This window comes from Onychomys torridus, chromosome 8 (genome assembly GCF_903995425.1).
Source record: "Onychomys torridus chromosome 8, mOncTor1.1, whole genome shotgun sequence".
Taxonomy (NCBI): Eukaryota; Metazoa; Chordata; class Mammalia; order Rodentia; family Cricetidae; genus Onychomys; species Onychomys torridus.
Window position 1 is genome coordinate 45,562,220 of NC_050450.1, and position 19,717 is coordinate 45,581,936.

Here is a 19,717-nt window from a genome sequence, read left to right on the forward strand (position 1 = left end):
GGTCCCCAGGTCGCTATGAAGATTTAAGCACACTCCACAGTACTTTCTATTCAAAGTGCTCCCTATGTGAGCTTCCTTTTAGCTGTTGGTGGTTGATAATTCTGCAATTCGAGTCAGGAGATGTCGGCTCCATGCATCACACACCAGCCAAAGCAGCAACAAGGGTGTGATGAGTGTATCTATAAATATCAGCAATGTCACCTGACCGGACGACCAGACTGGAGACAAGTCCATCCAACCCAGCCACAGTTCATCACAAGCAGCTGCCCTCTCTTCTCTGAGGCCTCTGCAGCTGCAACATGGAGAAGGCTCAGCCAGAGCCACCAGCATAAACTAACCTGGAACAGTTCACATTCAGTCTATATTCTGTTTCCTCAGCACTTATCACAGTAACTCTCTACACATGCTGAAGTCAGGTGGGATCTAATGTCAGAGAGGCACAAACAGATTAGAAGACCTGGGTATAGGGCCTAGCTAAGTCTCCTGACACTGCCTCTTAGGAGGCCTCAGTGTCCCTGGCTGGGAAGTCACACCGTTCAAACACACACACTCCAGATGCCTGCAGTTCCTATTGTGTACTGACAGAAAGCTCTCGACTAATTGACTAATCGTTTCTATGTATTGCTTTGCTCCCTTCCTCTCTCTCTCTCTCCTTTCCTTTCCCTCTCTTTCAGCCAACAAGTGTTTCTAGGCTTACCTCTGACCCTGCAACAGACACCAAAGTGAGCCGGAGAGTTGTTGTGATGGCTGTCTTGGTTGTCAACTTGACTACATCTGCAATCAACTACATTCCAAAACTGGAGGGCACACCTCTGAGGGAGTTTTGCTTAATTTGAAGTAGGAAGGTCCACTTCTAATCCAGGTCTTTGAGATACAAAGACACACCTTTAATCTAGATCTTCTGAGCTAGGAGAAGACATGCCTTAATCTGGTTCTTGAAGTGGGAAGACACCCTTTTAATTTAGGCCACATCTTTTGCAAAAATCCTACCTAAGGACATGTGGCACAGCCATATCCGGTGGGAATGACAAAAGTCAAAAGGCCAGCACAGCTGCTTGACAAAGATCCAGCAAAGCTGAACCTCATGATGGCCACTGTGCCACCTTTGGTTTTGATCTCCTCATGTTACATGCTTGAGGGGTTTGTAATATTTGGGGATATTGGGTTGATGGGAAATTTCTTATGAATCAATTATGAATCCTTGATGCCTTCTCCCAGGAGTATTGCCTCTAAGCTTCCCCAGGAGAGTCCTGAACATATTACTCCTCACACTTTTAGGGAGATATCCTTATCTACTTGAAGGTCTTCCTTATGCCTTGGAGGATGTGACACACATAAAGAAGCCAGAGGTCTCTTTATGAGGCTGTGAGACATTCTTGAAATATCTGTCCCTGTACTTACTCAGAAACAAGGCAGCCAAAACAAAATAAACTTTAAAAGGTCAACATGATTCGGTGGGCTAGAAGAGTTGGCCTCAGACCAGATTACAAGCTTCTTCCCACTCTACACTCAGGTGATTGATTACGTGGCATATACAGCAACGAAGTTAGATTAGTTGGAGTTACCTCTGCTCTACACAGGGGCTTATATTGATGGGTAAAGAATGGTGTGGAAAGATGATAAAAGGTGTCAGGACCTCCCTTTCTTAGAAAAGTAAACTCATACAGAGTCACCATGATGTCTTATGACCAAGGAACAACAGAATGCCAGGATTTGACATAAAAGCAATTCTATAAAGATACATAAATTCTATAAAGATATAAAATGTAAAACATTGTAATATGCCAGAATTTAAATAATAACTACAGCAGCTTTGGCCTAAAGATTTTTCTTGGGCACACTAACCATTAAGAGTTAATATACTGCTTGAGAAATGGCACTCTGCCTGGGCTGGCTGGGAGATTTTCTTTGTATCTGGTGTCCTTGAAGACGTAAGAGCTGCCAGCCTGAGAACGGGCTGTCATATGTCTCTAGATTCTTAAAAATTGGGTTATGAGATTGACAAATAAAAATGATTATAAAAGATAATTCTGTTTATCAATAATGACTAAACGAGAAAAAATTATTGCAAAAGTCAACTGTTCACAGTTCATCAATGGTGACTAAACTTTTGACCCCAGATGTGCAAGAGAAAAAGTTAAACACATGTCCAGAAACAAAAACGATATGATCTACATTTTGGAACAACATTAATCTATCTCTGCTTACTGAACTCTGTATAAATAAAAAAGCACTCTGAGTGCGAGTCAGTCAGGCTGCAAGATTCTTAGCACCCCTATAGCCTGGCTCACTTCTTTCCTCACATACTCCTTACTTCCTCTCTGGAACCTGTCAACTGCCAAGGCCCACCCACAGCACACATGAAAGAAGGAAGCTTTTGCTTTTTGCCTGCTCACCCTTGCCTTCCTAACAAGTCCATTCCTTTACTGGCATTAGGGCCTACTTCTTGGGGATTCCATCATATACTAAAGACCAGCTGAGACATCACCTGGATTCTTGAACTTTCCATTCCTAGCCAGCCATTGTTGGATAAGCTAGACCACAGCCTGTAAGTCATCCTAATAAACCCCCTTTCTATATAGAGATTCATTCTATAAGTTCTATTATCCTTCTTAGTAAGTTCTAGAACCCTCACTAATACAGTTGTGCTAGGTATACAAGCATGTCCTGGTTTACTGAAGACAATATACTCATGTTCAACTTCTGAAACTTCTCCTTTAACACACAGCTGAGCTATGCAGCCAAAATTACTCAGTGCCACATGAGAGGTAAGAGGTTTCAGTTGCATGAAAACCTTAAGCCCCTTGGGTTTAAAATCTCAGTTGAAATTCCCACAGTCACTTGAAGTTATTCAGATGAGACTGCCCATTCCAGCTCATAAACGTGCTTTCAAAAGTTATGCAAGCTTTAATCCCAGCACTTGGGAGGCAGAAGCAAGTGGATCTCTGTGAGTTCGAGACCAGCCTGGTCTACATAGCAAGCTCCAGACTAACCAGAAATACACAGTGAGACTCTGTCTCAAAAAAGAAAGAAGAGCGGGGTGGTAGTGGCGCATGCCTGTAGTCCCAGCACTTGGGAGGCAGGTGGATCTGAGTTCAAGACCAGCCTGGTCTACAAAGCAAGTTCCAGGACAGCCTCCAAAGCTACAGAGAAACCCTGTCTCAGAAAAAAAAAAAAAAAAAAAAAGACTAATCATATCTAGGTCAATGCACAAAAACTAAGTGATAGTGGAATGTTTGGCCACAAATGTGACATGTGTATCATACCCCATCCCCACAAGGCTCAAAGGACAAACAGCATGTAAGTGTAGACAGACTGTGAGCAGAGTTTGTGGAGGACTGTTGTGACAGTGTTTTCCAGACATGGCAGGAGCACTGCACTCATGAGCTCACAGCAGCTGTGGATGCCTGCACACAACCTGAAAAAGGATCAAGCCAGTCAGCAGTCTGCCGTGGATGGGAAGGGGTTCATGGTGACTGCTGTAGAAGGGATGAGTCCGTTTTCCTCGGGGGTGAGGTCCCTGGTAGATTGCCCATGCTTCAGTGGGTGGCCCTACACATATGCACATGTAGGCAGCATTAATGGGACACAGTGGGTTATTTTTTTTAAAAAAAATATTTTTAAAGGACATGAAGTTGTGAGGGGATATTGTTGTGGTGGTCTAGGAGAGTTAGAAATGGGGTTGGGAGTATATAGAATGTAAGTAACTGTTGCCACTCTGGGTTTGGTCCTGGGTTTTGGCACCAACACGTGTGTTTTGCAGCTCCCGGAAAGGTATCCTACTTGGGAAGTCAGGCGACACCTTGAGCTGCTAAGACAGCTCTGACAGCTGGAGCTGCAACGAGACCGCTCAGCCCTGGAAGGGAAGGTATTCGGACTGCTCAGGAGAGTCAGGCCTGGAGCTGCTGGGACAGCTCAGCAGGGAAAGGTATCCTGACTGTTGGGGAGAGTCAGGCTATACCCGGTGTGGTGGGGGATGGTCTCCCCACAGGATATAACAGTCCTGCTCCTCCCCTGGAGAGCCGCTACAGCTGAGCTTTGCTCTGTCCCCGCTTAAGGGGACTTCCTAGCAGAGAGCTGCTTCCTCTCTGGCCTAAGATGTTGCTTCTTTTGCTTCACTCTGCAAAAGGGGAAAACCCAGCAAAAATGTAGCAATCTCCTCCTGCTCTGGAGCAAAGTGTTACTTTTCCAGCTCCCCCTTGCTCTGTCCACCCACTATGGAATGTCTCAACAAGGATCTTCCATTGAGCTCCCCCTTGTTCTGTCCACTATAGGACTTCTCAGCAAGGTTTTTCTCAGCACCAGTGAATGAAGATCTTCACACCCAAAATTCTTTTGAGAAAGAGATTTATTTGGGAAGGAGGAGTTCAGGAGAGTAGCCGCCTCTTCCAGGGTGGAAAGAACAGCCCAACTGACAAGGCAGGGTGGTTTGTATAGGATGTCTTGGGGCGGAGTCAAACGAGGATTGGTTAGCTTTTTTTTCTGCCTAGGGATTAGTCAGCTTTGTGGGCTAGGGGCAGAGATTGTCCTGATTTCAGAGCCAAACTGTATTTCTTCCACTGGCCTTTCTTGGCTTTTTGACACTAATTCTAATGCCAGGCCATATTTCTTTCACTGACTGATTCCAAGAGTGTTTCTTTGGTACTGGTTTCAGTCAGGCACGTTTTCTTGGTTCTGGGTTTGGGGAGAAAGTGTTCCTTTCTCTGGCTTAGGTTCCAAACCCAGGCTGTTTCTTTCCCTGGTTCTGGGCTCCAGGGCCAGGGTGCTACTTTCCTGCTCTGTGATTGGCTGGTTTCATAGGTCAGTTGGCCAGGGGCAGAGATGGCTCTGATCTGAATTTCTTTACCCAGCCCCTTTTCCCTACATAGAATACCAATGTGTTGTTCACATGTATGAAATTCTCAAATAACAAAAATACCAAAGCAGTCAGTCACTTGACCTCCACTTTAGAACCAGTTGGAGGTCACAGCAGCAGCAATGTGTACAGAAAGCACACGTGTGGGGCCCACTGCACCTTCCTTCTGCTCAGGTCTTCACACAAGCTCAGGCCACTCAGAAACTGTGCTGTCTGGCAAGTGCAGCACCGAACATGAATGAAACTTTCATCATTTTCTGACCTTTAACTCAGGTGCTGAGAGAGCATCTGGAAGTCCCTTTCACTCTCTGGGAAAGGGACAGACACACAACACTTAGGGATAGAGATTTCTCCAGACCATATAATACCCAGCACGGCTTATGAGCAGACTGGTGTCTGAGAAGTGAACTGCAGCTGGCATCACACCAGTGCGTAGATTTTCCAAGTTCCCCTCACAGATTCAATAGGCGCCTTATCAAAATGTTATCTTAAAAGGTTTGTCTTTCACAGACTATCCTTGTTTCTCAAATGCTTCATTTCTAAACCTTTTATGAAAATGGACAACACTAAAGTATTTTAATTCTTAATATTTTTTAATATCACACGTAGAAATAAGTATAATTATATTTTATTGTAAAGGTGTTCAAAGATGAAGGGTAGGGCTCTCAAGTTACCGGAGCCACTAGAAACCAAAGTTAACAAACATTTTTAAAAAGCCTGGATATCAAAATAGCCTTTACCTGTTGAAAACTGCAAAGGAGTCTTAAGAGTATAGGATGGCCATTGAACTTTCTTCAAAGTGCACTAACTAATATATTAAAACAAAGGAAGAATGAAGAGGAAATGTATTGTGTCTGAGCTAAATCCTGTTATAAAGTACACATTTTCACAGGACTCCACAAAAACCCCATCACCACAAGAGCCTTCTCCCCTCTGGAGCAGGCAGCTGAAGAATGCACCCTGCATGAATGCAGCCTCAGGCAGAGTGTGCACAATGCATCCTGATGAGACTCAAAGCATCTGCAGACATGCAACTGCATGGTCTTGAATGAGCTGAGCAAGGGTTTTGCTGGGAATCATTTGAAGCCAAAGGGCACTTTGCTGTGGTTCATACATGTAGCTACAAGTTTCTCCACCATGCCAAACATCTACCGAAATGAAAGGGCAGCAGACACTGCCTGACCATCTCACTTGGGGCTTATATAGTCTGTTTTGTAAAAGCCACACACTATTCCAGTAAAGAGAAAGTCCATAGTGAAAAAAATGTCATAAATCCCAGGATACCAAATTGACGTTTTGTTCTTTCCTGTTTAGCAACCCATCGGATGCAAATTACATCCATGGCAAACTTGTTAGTGTTTTCTGATATTTCTAAAGAAAGTCCAGCATTTTTGCCATAATGTCCCACTGACTTTCCTGAAATAATGTCTTTTCAAATAATTTATTACTTCTAAGACCCGGAAGAGCAGACTATGGACTGAGTGCCTCAGCCACATAGAGAAGCAAGCACCCCTGTGAACCCGCGCCCCTGCCTGGGTTTTTACACACTCAGTAACATGTTGCTCGCTCTGGCTGCAGGGCATCCCTGAGTAAAGTTGGGTTTCTCAGCCTGCGTGATCTCAGGTAGGAGACTCTTCTCTGTTCTTCAGTGCTCTGTCAGAGGGCTCTGGGCTGGCGGCTCACCCCTGGGTGACTCGGTCTTGCTCTCGATGAGAGAGATCTGCAGCACAGGCAGGAGAAGCTGGAAGGCATCTTGAATGTAGGAGGCACTGTTGGAGGCCTGGCAGGATTGAAAAGTCATCAAAAAGGAAAGGTTACAATCACCTGAAAGACAATAAAACGACAGACCTGTGTCTGCAATCCAACAGAGGCCACAGCTTGTGAAGCAAAGAAAGGACGGGCTTGACTCCTGCACTCAAGTTTGAGACAGAACAAGACAGACCTAGGAGATAATACAGCAACACCTAAAACAATGGCAGCACCCCAACTCGCCCATCAGACATGGCAGCTTTGACTGCTGCTCAACTGGACATTCAAGGATCATCTAGCACCGGAGTCAGGCACTGACATGCTCTCAGGAAGCTCTGAAACATCATGGCTCCTTCCACAGATTCAGTGCCATGACAGAAGCACTGCACTTGGGTCAGAACATTTCCAGGCAGCTCTGCCTGGCCAATGGACAGGAGACGAGAGCCTTGGAGAGTCATTACGCCCAAGGGTGCAGATCTGATCTGTATCTGACAAGCTCTCCCCTTCCAGAATAACAACAGATAGTTCCTTACACTGAAACAAAGACGGGACATTTTCAAGGACAAGAGTGTTTCAGATCCGTACAGACCAACAGTCCGTTCACAATGGTAACAGGGAGCTCACACCAAGACAGCCTGCCTTTTGTCACTTATCAGTCACTGGCATTCCTATCAGAACTTCAGTGGGACACTTGATGACACAGTTTCCAGCTAAGGAGACCTTAGAAGTCATCTAGTTACAATTCCATGCACTTAAAACAAGACTGTCAGGAAGGACACCTCCAACCCAGGACTACAGAGCACTTGAGGGTGCCCAGGGAGGCCTCCTGGCTGCAAAGTCTTTCAACTCTGCCAACTACTAAACCACAGACTCATGTTGAAAAAGAGCTTAACTGGCCGGGCAGCAGTGACGCACACACCTTTAGTCCCAGCACTCGGGAAGCAGAGCCAGGCAGATCTCTGTGAGTTCCAGGCCAGCCTGGTCTACAGAGCAAAATCCAGAACAGGCTCCAAAGCTACACAGAGAAACCCTGTCTTGAAAACCAATCTATCTATATAGCGCTGAAGTGCTCACAAGAGTGCTGAGCTACTCGAAGCTGTGTAGCTGGAGGTGGGACCATTTCCTTAACAGTAACTTAATTTTAAACTAAACAGGTGGTTCTTAGTTACTTGTGTGTGCACATGTGGAAGTATGCGTGTTATAATGCACATGTGGAAGTCAGAGAACAACTTTAGTGAGTCCATTCTCTTCTTCCACCATGGAGATCACACTCATGTTGTCAAGCTTGGTAAGCACCCTTACCAATTGAGCCATCTCACTGATCCTCAATTCACACTTCAAACCTAGCCAATTATCAACATGTTTCTCTCACTAGCTTCATGTAAAGCAGGCCATCACAGGTCTCGGTGTCAAGACTTTGGAAAGTATGGACTCCAGAAACCGCCCTACCCTGGTGAACTTATCAACTATAGCATCCTCTCACACCTCCTCTGGAGACATTTCTGTTATGTGCATTGGTGTTCTGCCTTCATGTATGTCTGTGTGAGGGTGTCAGATCCATGGAATTCGAGTTTCAGACAGTTGTGAGTTGCCATATAGGTGTTGAGAATTAAACCCTAGGGTCTCTGGAAGAGTAACCAGTGCTTGTAACTGCTGAGCCATCTCCGCAGGCTCCTCTTCTAGAGATTTAAACCCTATGGTCCTGATGCTCACAACTGACAAGGATATGCATGCTCTAGAGACACTCTGTCAAATAGTGGACTTCTTCCTCGGAAATGGCCACATGCTTTGTCTTCTAACACCTCTGCACAAGGCCCAGCCCTTCAGGAAGCAATACTTGTCTGAGTGAGTGTCAGTCCTTCATGTTCAGCGGCTGGTCTCCAGAAGGTGTTTCATTTCTGGGAATTGTGCATTAAGCTGTCAAGGGCTAGGAACTGAGTAATGACAGCCTATGGCCTCCTCCATCCAAGTTTACCCTGCAGCTTTGTTACACCTTCCAAATACTGAGTGGGGAAGATACAGAAAATAAACAGCACTTAGTCATATCTGCACCAGCAGGGCTAGGCTGCAATCTGGTTTGGAAAAAACAAAAACTAAGGAGGTAATAAATTAATGCAGGATGTCTTAGGGATCAGAGATGTAAAAACCATTACTACCCACCTCTAGAAACACTGCGGTGATTAATGGATTAAGAACATCTGCCTTTTCTCTGACCTGGAATAAAGAAGACAGTTTTGTCACAGTACACCTTAAGAAAACAACAAGCAGAACAGATTCCTACCTTGAAACACACATGGGTAAACAAAGGCACAGAACATCTCCACCAAGGAAGGCAAAGTGTTATCTCTGGAAAGAAACTTTAAGTGCTATAAAATTCCTTTCTATACCTTTCTACACTACCAAATTGAGAATGTACTGCTGTGCAGCTTTGAGGGGATTGCTGCTGTTAATGTTCCTCAGTGTATGAGTGTGTGAATTTGTGTGTGTGTGTATGTGTGTGTGTGTGTGTGTGAGAGAGAGTTTGTGTGTGTGTGTGTGTGTGTGTGTGTGTGTGAGTTTGTGTGTGTGTGCATGCGCACACGCATGTGCCTGTTCTTGAGGTACACACGAGGCACAGCATGAGTGTGGAGGGCAGAGGACAGTGTTCAGGAGTCAGTTCCCTCCTTCCACCTTGGTCCTGGACACTGAACTCGGTCATCAGGTTTGCTGAGCCTTCGCCCTGAGTTACCTCACCAACCCTGTAGTCTTTCATCAGCTTTTTAAAAACCTTCGTTCTGAATGGTGTAAACACAAAGTGAGTTGTATTTGTGCAAAGAGAGAAATGAAGGAGTGTCCCTAGCAGGAGAGGTGATACTCTCTAGAACATCCTCGCGCTGAGTGGAACAGATGGAATGCACAGTGACATATCTCTGTGCGTGTGGAGAACAGGAGGGAAGAGGGCAGTACGCAGGACTACAGAGACGGGTGATCCTCCAGCACTAGGAGGGGCAAGGGAGAAAAACGGGGGTGAACGTGTACACACGAGGGCTAGTGCTGTCCCCCTGACAGACTCCAGAATCAGCCGAGGATGGGTTTCTGAGCATGCCTGCCAGGGGTTATCTAGACTGGGTTAAGAGACTTCTGGTGGGACCGCTCCCCAAGCTGAAGTGGCGTGCAGGCTGCACACCGGCACACACGCATCTGCTGCGCTCTCCTCCTGTCTGCAGACAACGTGACCAGCAGCCTCAAGCCCTGCTGCTTGACCTCCCCACCAGGGTGGACGTCATCCCATAACCTTCCCTTCCACTGTGTTGGTCGCAATACTCTATCATAGCAGCAGGAAAAGAAACCAACAGTGCACTCAAAGAAACTGAAACCATGAAACACACACGCAGATAACCCAGAAGAAGAAAGTCATCTGCATCTTAGAAGGGCAGTCGGACCCTGACTTCTAAAGCAAGCACAGTCAACCACCTCAACTGTTTGGAAGAGAGGCCTCTGTGACTCTCATTTCATGTAGACACAGCACGAATTTCAACCGAACACATCAACAGCACTTTGTCGCTGACTAGCTATCTTAAGATGCCTTTACAGAGCACAAAGTGACTCCATTAACCAACTTCAGGAAACCCAGGAGCTCCTTTAAAGAAAACACTAGGAGGGAAGAGAAGCTACAATCTAGGATATTCCAAAGAGAAAAAGTCCAAACTCCAGTTTTAGGGTTCATCTGGGCCACGGTTTGCTAAAAACTCTACCACCACGACATGATGTGCACACTGTAGTCATTTTTCCCACTTTCGAGCTCTTGTTCTGTCTCACACCTTCCACATCACTCACCGACCTGAGTGATCTTAGACCATGAAGGTAAGGCAGGCAGAGTAGCAGACAGCCAGAGCAGGAGACTAGCTGAACCCTGTCAGCCACACAAAGAAAACAGTGAACAGCAAGGCTACCAACTTTATAAGCCCACTTCCAATGACTTCCTCTAGCAAGGCTCAACATCCTAAAAATTCCATGACCTCCCCAACAGCACTAGGACCAAACACAGGAGTCTATGGTGGGCATTCCTCACGCAAACCACCAGAGCACAATACATGGTACTCAAATAAAGACTAAGAAACAAAACTGTGTGTCTAGGACCTCATGAGCTCTGGCAAGGAGACAGAGACTTCAGTGGGGAGAGGGGATAATTTTTACAGTGGTGCATGAGACAGAAGAATGCAAACCAATGAAGCTGTACCCTGCCCTCACACCACACACACACAGACTAACTCAACATTCATCACAGACATGAGAGCTCAACGCTCATCAAAGAAAACTCGAAGTTGATCTCGGATTAGTTAATAATACCTTCTCAGTTAAAACACCAAAACTGTATGTGCTGATGAAGACCACTGAATGTAGACTTCTGTTGAAATTTTTAAACTATACATAAGACACTATAAAGAAAATAAAACAGGAACCCAGATATGGTGGTGCACACCTGTAATTCCAACAGTCAGGAAGCAAAGGCAAGAGGATAGCAAGTTCAAGGCTAACCTGGGCTACACAGACCCTGTGTCAAAAACTCAAAAGATAGGCCTATAACTCAGCAGTAGAGCATTTGCTGTGCATGTGTAAGTCCCTGGATTTGATCCCCAGCACTGCAAAAGCAAACAAGCAAAAAATAAAAACGGCCCACATACTAAGGGAAAGTCAATGTCTACCACATACTTGACAAGAAACTGACATCTGTAAGACACAAGAAGTTCCTACACGTCAGTAATAAAAACCAAACAATTAGTTACTGCATCAGATACCTCTCTAAAACCACACAAGTGGCTGAGAAGTGTGTGCTAAGACCTTGCAGAGAAATGCAAATCCAGGCAGCAGTGAGGCGTGACTTCACACTCACCAACACACTGAAAACCACAAAGAAACCACAGCTAATACCGCTGAGGACGCAGGAAGGCCGGCATTCCATACATCGCTGGTAAGAATGTAAAATTATGGGGCCACTTGGGAAGCGATTTGACATTTACAATCTCACCTGTAAAGCCCAGCAATTCTGCATCTAGTATTCTACCCAAGAGAAGTGAAGACATGTTCACACAACGGCTTACACCATGTTCATGACAACATCATTCACAATAATCACAAATAGGAACAGTCCAAATGTCTATCAACTGAAAAAGATAAAACATGGTATACTCAGCCATAAAATAAAGCATTCATAAAAAACAGGAAGTACTAACACATGCTAAAACAAGACCAACTTCAAAACTACCATGCTAATCTAACAAAACATACATGTGCGATCTCACTGACACAGGACGTCCAGCACAGGAAAATTTATGGAGAAAGAAATGCAGCATCATTGCCCAGGGTTAGGGAGGGTGGAGAAGACATGGGGAGTGCTACTGTGTGGAACACTTAGGGCAGTGATGAAATGTCCTAAAATCCAATTCTCTAACAACTATACATCTCTGCAAATAGATGAACTAACAACCATCAACTTGTGCCCTGAAACATGGGAACTTTATGGTGTGTAAATTACATCAGCCATTCAGCCCTCAGTCCCGCAAGGCAGGAACTCTTACCCCAGCAGTGGTGAGGCAGGTGGTGAGCTCTTTAGACAGGGAAGCCAGGTCTTTACACAGCACGACCGTTACCCTGAAGAGAAGAACATGTCAGAAGAGTCCTGCTCTTCTTCTTTCTCTTTCTACTCCTTTAGTAAAAGAAACAGGTCACTCCTAAGAACAATGGAGAAAGAAGCCTTTAAGGGGTAAACACCCCTCTCTCTCCTCGTGTTTCAGTATGAAAAACACAATCCTAAAGGAACACACTTAAGAGACAGAGTGACGCTGCCACATGTTCTGGACCCCATCTTGGGTTGCAGTGGCCATCAGCATTCTTGGAGGGTATAAAATGCTCATCAGGGCCCATTTCTTCTTGCTATAGACAGACCCTTACCTGCCTTTTCCTACAAGGGATGCTTCTTGGCTGAATGAGCTCTCTGATTCTGCACTGGAAATCACGCTGTTCTTCCTCATCACAACTTGTGAACCGACCTTCCTCTCCCAGGTTCCAGTCCATGAAGGGCAGGCCCGCAGCCCCTCCGTTTTCTAGCTCCCTTCCTTCCTGCCCAAGTCCCTCCAGTTGGAGTTGTGAAAACAGCTCCCTGCCCTTGCTCATCTCGCACCTACGTCTGTTTTCTCGGCTCTTCCACACCTAGTGTGATGACTCCCAACGCTCAGACACAGGCGTCGTCTCCTTATGTGTTGACTCCTTTGCTCTCTCAACACCCCTATAAGCTAGACAGGCACTGACATTATTGGGTTGGGTTTTGTTGTTTTTTGTTTTGTTCTGTTTTTGAGATAGGGTCTCTCTGTGTAACTCTGGATGTCCTGGAACTATGGACACCAGGCTGGTCTCAAACTCAGAGAACCATCTGCCTCTGCCCCCAAAATGCTGGGAAAACAATGAAACGGAAGTTAAGCAACCTGGCCACCGTCACTCAGCTTACAAGTAACAGTTGGCTTCAAAAGGTTAATTACAAGACATGCCAGAACTAAAAGTCTGCTTAGAACCCTCACATTTTGGGGGTGTCTATTGGTCTTATCCTAACTGACTGTTCACAGGGTATCCCTTTTTGGCTCTCAGGGGCATCTTTCAGTAGGTAAATACAACTATCTCCTCCTAAATAAGGCCACACTGACTAGGAGAGTTTTCCCTAAGGAGCCTGTCTACTTCCCCATGAGAAAAGGCAGCAGTGCTACTGAGGTTAGCACCAAACCGCCAACCTTAATTCCCACCAGAGTGCTCAGCATGCACTCACTCGGAAAATACTTAGGGAAAGTCACCTGTGGGCCACAATATGAGGAAAGCTCCAGCTCTCACAGGTTTTAACCTACTGGCCAGTCAAGAGTGAGATTACACACAAATACACACACACACACACACATGCACAAAATTTGTATATGGAAACACAAACACACATTACAAAAGGTGAGATGAACGACAATAAAGGTCAACAGAGGCTTGGAGAACGGTGGGAGAAGCGGTTTTAGACGGTGTGGTGAGGGGATGCCTGAGGTGGCAAGAAGTCGATGGTTAAGGAATGAGGCGGGCACAGAAGGGCATTCCAAGCTGCAGGAATGGCCACTCTTCCACACAACAGGCTGCTTTGGGTCCGTGTCCTTCATCCTCAAGGATGCTCCAGACAACACTAGGAACCCTGTAAGGCAGCAAGGGTGCTGCAGCTGGGGGGAGCTGGAGAATCACACCAGACTCTCAGACTGCCATCTAACTTCTTTACATCAAGTGAATGCCAGGTGTCTAATTTCAGCACTCAGAAGGTAGGGGATTGTGAAATTGAGGCTGGCTTAGGCTACATACCAAGACACACACTGTATATATATGTGTGTGTGTGTGTGTGTGTGTGTGTGTGTGTGTGTGTGTGTACGTACGTGCGCGCGTAGCTGTCTGACTCTCTCTTTCACACACACACACACACACACACACACACACACACACACACAAAAGAATGTCTATTTAGATTTAGAAACAACTAGGTTTAGGTTTATCTTTCCTACTGGAACTATCCACATTTTACTACTTTGAAATATGTTTGTTCAAAATCAGTGAAAATAAAACATATATATATGTCAGGCTTGGGCAGCCTCCCTTAACTGCCCAGGGTCCACAGCGCCTCCATTTGTAAAGTTGTGCCGCTATAAAAATCAGAATTAATACACACTAATCCCTTAGCATGGCGCCTGGCATACAGTGCACACTGGTAACTAACAACTGTAATTAAGAGCTGGAGTGCTGAGGACTACTTTCTGTTGTTACTTGTGCCAAGTTCCCCTCCTACCGAGACTAACAATCTGCAAAGAAACAGTTTTCAGAGGACAGATCCGTTAATAAAATGGGCAGGTTCACATGCAGACTTGTGCTTGCTCAGTAACAATACCCTACACATATACCCATGTGCAATGGGAACAGAACTTTGTTAAAAAGTAAGTTTCTAAAAGCTAGAAGAAGCAAGAAAAGCCTCTCAGCAGTTTCCCTGTGAGAGATGCAGACTGCATTGTACTTACTGGGAGAGTGTCTGGCTCCTCTCCAAGGCTGTCACCTCCTGCTTCTGGCCATGCAGAACCAAGGCCGCTGTTTTGTGGAACAGTTCAATGGAGTAGGCAGTCAATTCTGCTAAGCTCCGGATTGCAAATGCATGGATATCCTAAAAATCAAACAGACACAGTAGTATTATTGCTGTGCGTCGCTCTAAGTGGAGATGACAGCACCGTGCTTCTCACACTGAAGAACTCGATACTTTCCAAGTAGAAAAGACGAACGGGCACTGTTGAACAGACCTGTTCTTCTTCCACAGTGCAGCACCTTTCACAGCCTGGTCCGAACTACTGCAGGCTCCTGCACAGCTGCCTGGGGCCGTGTAACTAAGTCTGGCCAAAGGCCTGAGACAGTGTCTGGCAGCTTACTCTGAGTTACAGCCAACTCTCTCTCTCTCTCCCTCCCTCCTTCCCTCCCTCCCTCCCTCCCTCCCTCCCTCACTATTTTTCATCATTCCTCTCCTACAGTCTGGAACTAAAATGATACCATCCTGAATCCTAATGTTGAAATTATTGATACCAGCATAACAAACTAAAAGGACCCTCATCTCATCTGCAATGTCTACTTCTATCTTGGTGGGGAGTCCAGAGGCCCATGTCTAATGCCTTCTTCCTCTGTCACGCTCCACTTTATTTTTTGTGACAGGGTCTATCACTGAACTTGGAGATTAATGTTACAGGTAGTCTGGCTGGCCAGTGAGATCCAGGAGAATCTTCCTGCCTTCACACTCCACACCCTCCAGTGATGCAACTGTGATACCACGCCCAGCCTTTTATGAGGATGCTGGGAACCCACATTTCAGGTCCTAATGCTTGGGCAGCAAGCACTTTACCACTGAGCCACCCACCAGCCCTGAAATTTTACCTTGTTTTTTAAAGAGCTTAGTTGCTTTGGTTACCTCTATTGAATTGTGTTTGGCTTCCTCAGTATTTTCTGTTTCCAACTGTTTTTCCCCTTCTTCTTTCTGTGCTACTGGGTTAGCCAGAGATGTCTTGATCCATTCGTATGCTGTGTTTCTTGCCTAAGTAAGGAAGATAATCCAACAATTCAATGCAGTTCTTACCAGGACTACATCAGCACCCTGAAGGAGAACAGACCACGTGACATTTAAGTCCTTGTCTCACTAGATACAAACTCGTACACTGAACCCTGTCCAGTGGCTCCCTGTGAACTCCCTAGTTCTATGGCTTCTCTAAAACGGAGGTCTATGTTAGGCAGAGCGCATGCATCTGGAGCACAGAGCAGACGTGTCCACAGGTCCGTGCTTCTAAAGCTGGAAGCCAGGTCAAGTTGCAAAGCACTGCCCCCAGCCCAGAGAGTCCTTCACATGCCTTACTCAGTCCTGCTTTACACCAAAGACTTCTGCTCATCATCTACAACCTCAACCATTCTTAAAATTCATAAAAACTGGCTCTACATTCATCCTCATTTGTGCCTGGATGTTTAAAGCACAGCCAATGTCAGACATGCCCAGTCACATGTAATAATTCACTGACTTATGTGAAGATTGTCACTCCATACAAACTCCACAATTTTCCTTTCTCCTGATAATGAACTTTTCTCAAGTTTTCTCAAGTTCATGTTTTTGTTTTGTTTGTTTTAACATGATCTTCTAGTTTTCCACCCACCCTTACACTGTTTCTCAGTCTACAAGATCAGTGTAATACTCATCTTGCTGGCCTGCCTATACTCTACAGTTCTCACCCCACTCACCCTACTACTGCTTCTGCCTAGATCATTTTTTCCAATCTTAACTTCTTTCTCTGGAAAATCAAAGCACCTCAAATGCTTGCTAGACACTTACTGAAGTTCTCCAACTACTCCACATATAGCATGTAAAGGAAATGTGTAAGTTTTATTTTCCTATCCCTAATCTATCCTTTCATTAGCCAAACTTTAGCGGTACTGATCTATACTAAGGACTCAGCAAAAGGATGAAAGCCAACTAGAATTTTTCCAATGGTCTGATTTTGCACAAGAATCTTCTCCAATCTGTCCCCACCTTCCTCCTCTGTGACCATCATTAGCACTCAGAGCCACATCATGACTAGTCTATTGCTTCCAATACAGTCATCTTTAATTTATTTTCACCGTCATAATGCTGTCAGTGATCTGCCTACCATACAGAGCCGACATTTCCCTTGTGATGGCTTGAAATGAGAACAGACCCCATAGGTGCATATGTCTGAATGCTTCGTCAGCAGTCAGTGGAACTGCTTGGGAAGGATTAGGAGATACAGCCTTGTTGGAGGAGGTATGTCACTGAGGGTGGGTTTTCAAAAGCCCACACCAGGTCCATGGTGTGTGTGTGTGTGTGTGTGTGTGTGTGTGTGTGTGTGTGTGTCCCCGTCCGTCCGTCCAGGTGCCATACCTGCCTGCCACCATGACCCCTGCCATGATGGTCATGGACTAACTTCCTGAAACTGTGAGTAAGCCAGCCCCTAATTATTAATTAATTGTGTGTGTGTGTGTGTGTGTATTTGTGTGTAATCTCACTCTTGACTGGCCAGTAGGTTAAAACCTGTGAGAGCTGGAGCTTTCCTCATATTGTGGCCCACAGATGACTTTCCCTAAGTATTTTCCGAGTGAGTGCATGCTGAGCACTCTGGTGGGAATTAAGGTTGGCGGTTTGGTGCTAACATCAGCAGCACTGCCTCACACTCTGGTCAGGGCTGAACTGCTGTGCCTTCCCCACTGAGATCCTAAGATCCTCTGAAAACATTAGCTAAAATAAGTCTTCCTCTCTTGGGCTGTTGATGTCAGGAATTTCAGTGGTGGCGATGTAAAAATTGCAGGGAGGTTGAGTGTTAGAAGTGTCTGCTGAGCACACACTGGACACAACACAAAGACTCACTCTCTACCTGCTGGGAGGGGAGAAAAGACGGCTGTGCTGCCTCTACACAGCCAGCAGCTGTACAGCCAAGCAACACCGCATGCCTGTGGCTACCTGCTGCTGGAACTGCTCCGGGTTGGGAGAGGTGGAGGCAGAGGCAGGAAGCAGCGCACGGCAACAAGCAGCATCTCATAAGCAGACAGTGGAATACAAGGGAGCGGCCACTCTGAACTCTGACAAGACTCTGTCCCAAACCCATGAGGACAGTTCAGAGTCACCACCAAAGACCAGGTTCAGCCATGGGACTTCCTCGTTCTCAGATTCTAAATGCTCACTAGCAGAGTCACTGTCTGGCCGCAGCAATGCTGAGCTCCAGGTCCATCGGGCAGGGCCCACCCTCATCATCTCTGATCAGAGACCTCATCCAATGGACACTTGACATCTGGTTCCATGAAGTCTGGTCAGCACTGTCAACTTTAAATGGCCAGCCCTACAGGCTTGATAAAGCATTCAAACAACTGAAGTATCCCATATAAACAGGTCAGGCAGGATAGGACATGTGCTAGGGAAGCAGATATGGGATCTACACACTAACCTGGAGAATAGGAGGCAGGGGAAATGTGTAGAATCCTTTTCTAGAACTATCAAGAGTAAACCCTCCGTGCTGGCAATCTCACTGGCTAGGAAATTACAATCTTATGTTCACTATCTACAATACTATATGTGTTGGGGGTGGAGGGGGTTTGAAACAAGGTCTTGATAAGTAGCCCAAGTTGGCTATGCAATCCGCCTGCCTCAGCCTCCCAAGTGGTGGGATCACAGGCATGTGCCACCACACCTGGCTACCCATTAAAATCTTACAAATAAAATAATGAAAATCCCCAAAATGGAGTAACTTACCCTGGCAAGTTTCTCTGGTCTGGAAGAGACATGAAGCTGAGCAAATAGTTCTGTTATCTCCTTGGTAAAATCTTCATCCCCTAAAAACCAAGACCCACATAAAACATTGGAGAAAGACTGCCAAGGAGGCTGTGCTGTCTAGATTTAAGTTAACTTGATACAAGCTGAGTCACCTGAGAGGAGGGAACGTCGACTGAGAAAATGTGCCTCTGAGATCAGGCTGTAGGCAAGCCTGTGGAGCACTGTCGTTACCAGTGACTGTTCTGGGAGGGCCCAGCTGATTGGGGGCAGTATCAACCTGGGCTGGTGGTCCTGGGTTCTATAGGAAAACAGGCTGAGCAAGCCAGGAAGAGCAAGCCAGTAAGCAGCTTCCCTCCATGGCCTCTGCATCAGCTGCTACCTCCAGGTTTCTTCCCTGTTTGAGTTCTTTCTCTGACTTCTCCCAGCAATGAACTGTTACCTGAAAGTGTAAGCAAAATAAACCCTTTCCTCCCCAAGTTGCTTCTCGTCATGGTGTTTATCACAGCAATAAAGACCCTCACTAGGATAAGGAGACACAAAACATGCAAGCAAATGGGGGTCATGATCACAGCACACAAGAGACAATAATGTCCTCCTCTCTTTCTCATCTAACTCCTGTCCATTGGCCCCCTGAGGCCCAGCCCATTCAGTGCAGAACAGAACTCTTAAAACACAAAAATCTTTGAGCACAAACATATGTAAGAGTATTTCCTAATCATAAGTCCACTAATGGTGTATTAGAGCAAATTAGTTCTCCTTTATACCTATTTCCCTAAAAGCATCCCCAGAAAAATTCCAATGGGGTCATCTTGGTTCTTTTCCTTCAACTGTACTTTTGCCCTCCCTCTTGATAGCTAAGGCAGAGAATAAAAATGATTTACTAATCCCCACCCAGTACGACAGGCTTTGGGAAAAGCTATTCACTGATACAGACCTCACTCACATAACTCATGTAAGTAACTCCTAGTCACAACCTACCATGAAAGGATACAAAACCTGACTTCCATAGTCATTTGGTTTTCCCAACTAAACTCTAAGTGTGACTGGTGTAAGGGAGGACTCTGAATCCACCTGGAACACACACAGTCCAAGCATTTTACAAAATAACCAACTGCACAGAAGAAAAGAACAGGAATCTATGTTTACCTCACATAACAATACTACCCTGAGGTATATTTTAGATTGTTCGTAACAGAACACTACAGTAATGCATATATTAACTTTATAAGCATTCAAATATATTATCTGAGTGATGAAAAAGCTGTTAC

At 45.5% G+C, this 19,717-nt stretch overlaps 1 protein-coding gene across 4 annotated transcripts in view; it reads right to left on the minus strand.

The window, feature by feature from the left end:
• Positions 1–5,461: 5,461 nt before the first annotated feature.
• Fam114a2 (family with sequence similarity 114 member A2) overlaps positions 5,462–19,717 on the minus strand; it is a 31,858-nt gene continuing 17,602 nt past the window's right edge. For all 4 annotated transcript variants that reach the window (XM_036196421.1, XM_036196422.1, XM_036196419.1 and 1 more), the window contains exons 9-14: positions 18,429–18,508; positions 15,594–15,716; positions 14,665–14,804; positions 12,163–12,235; positions 8,765–8,818; positions 5,462–6,635 (exon numbers count right to left, since the gene is read on the minus strand). In XM_036196421.1, the coding sequence (XP_036052314.1) occupies positions 6,501–6,635; positions 8,765–8,818; positions 12,163–12,235; positions 14,665–14,804; positions 15,594–15,716; positions 18,429–18,508 (605 nt within the window). In that variant the 3' untranslated portion in view covers positions 5,462–6,500. The remainder of the gene's footprint in view (positions 6,636–8,764; positions 8,819–12,162; positions 12,236–14,664; positions 14,805–15,593; positions 15,717–18,428; positions 18,509–19,717) is intronic.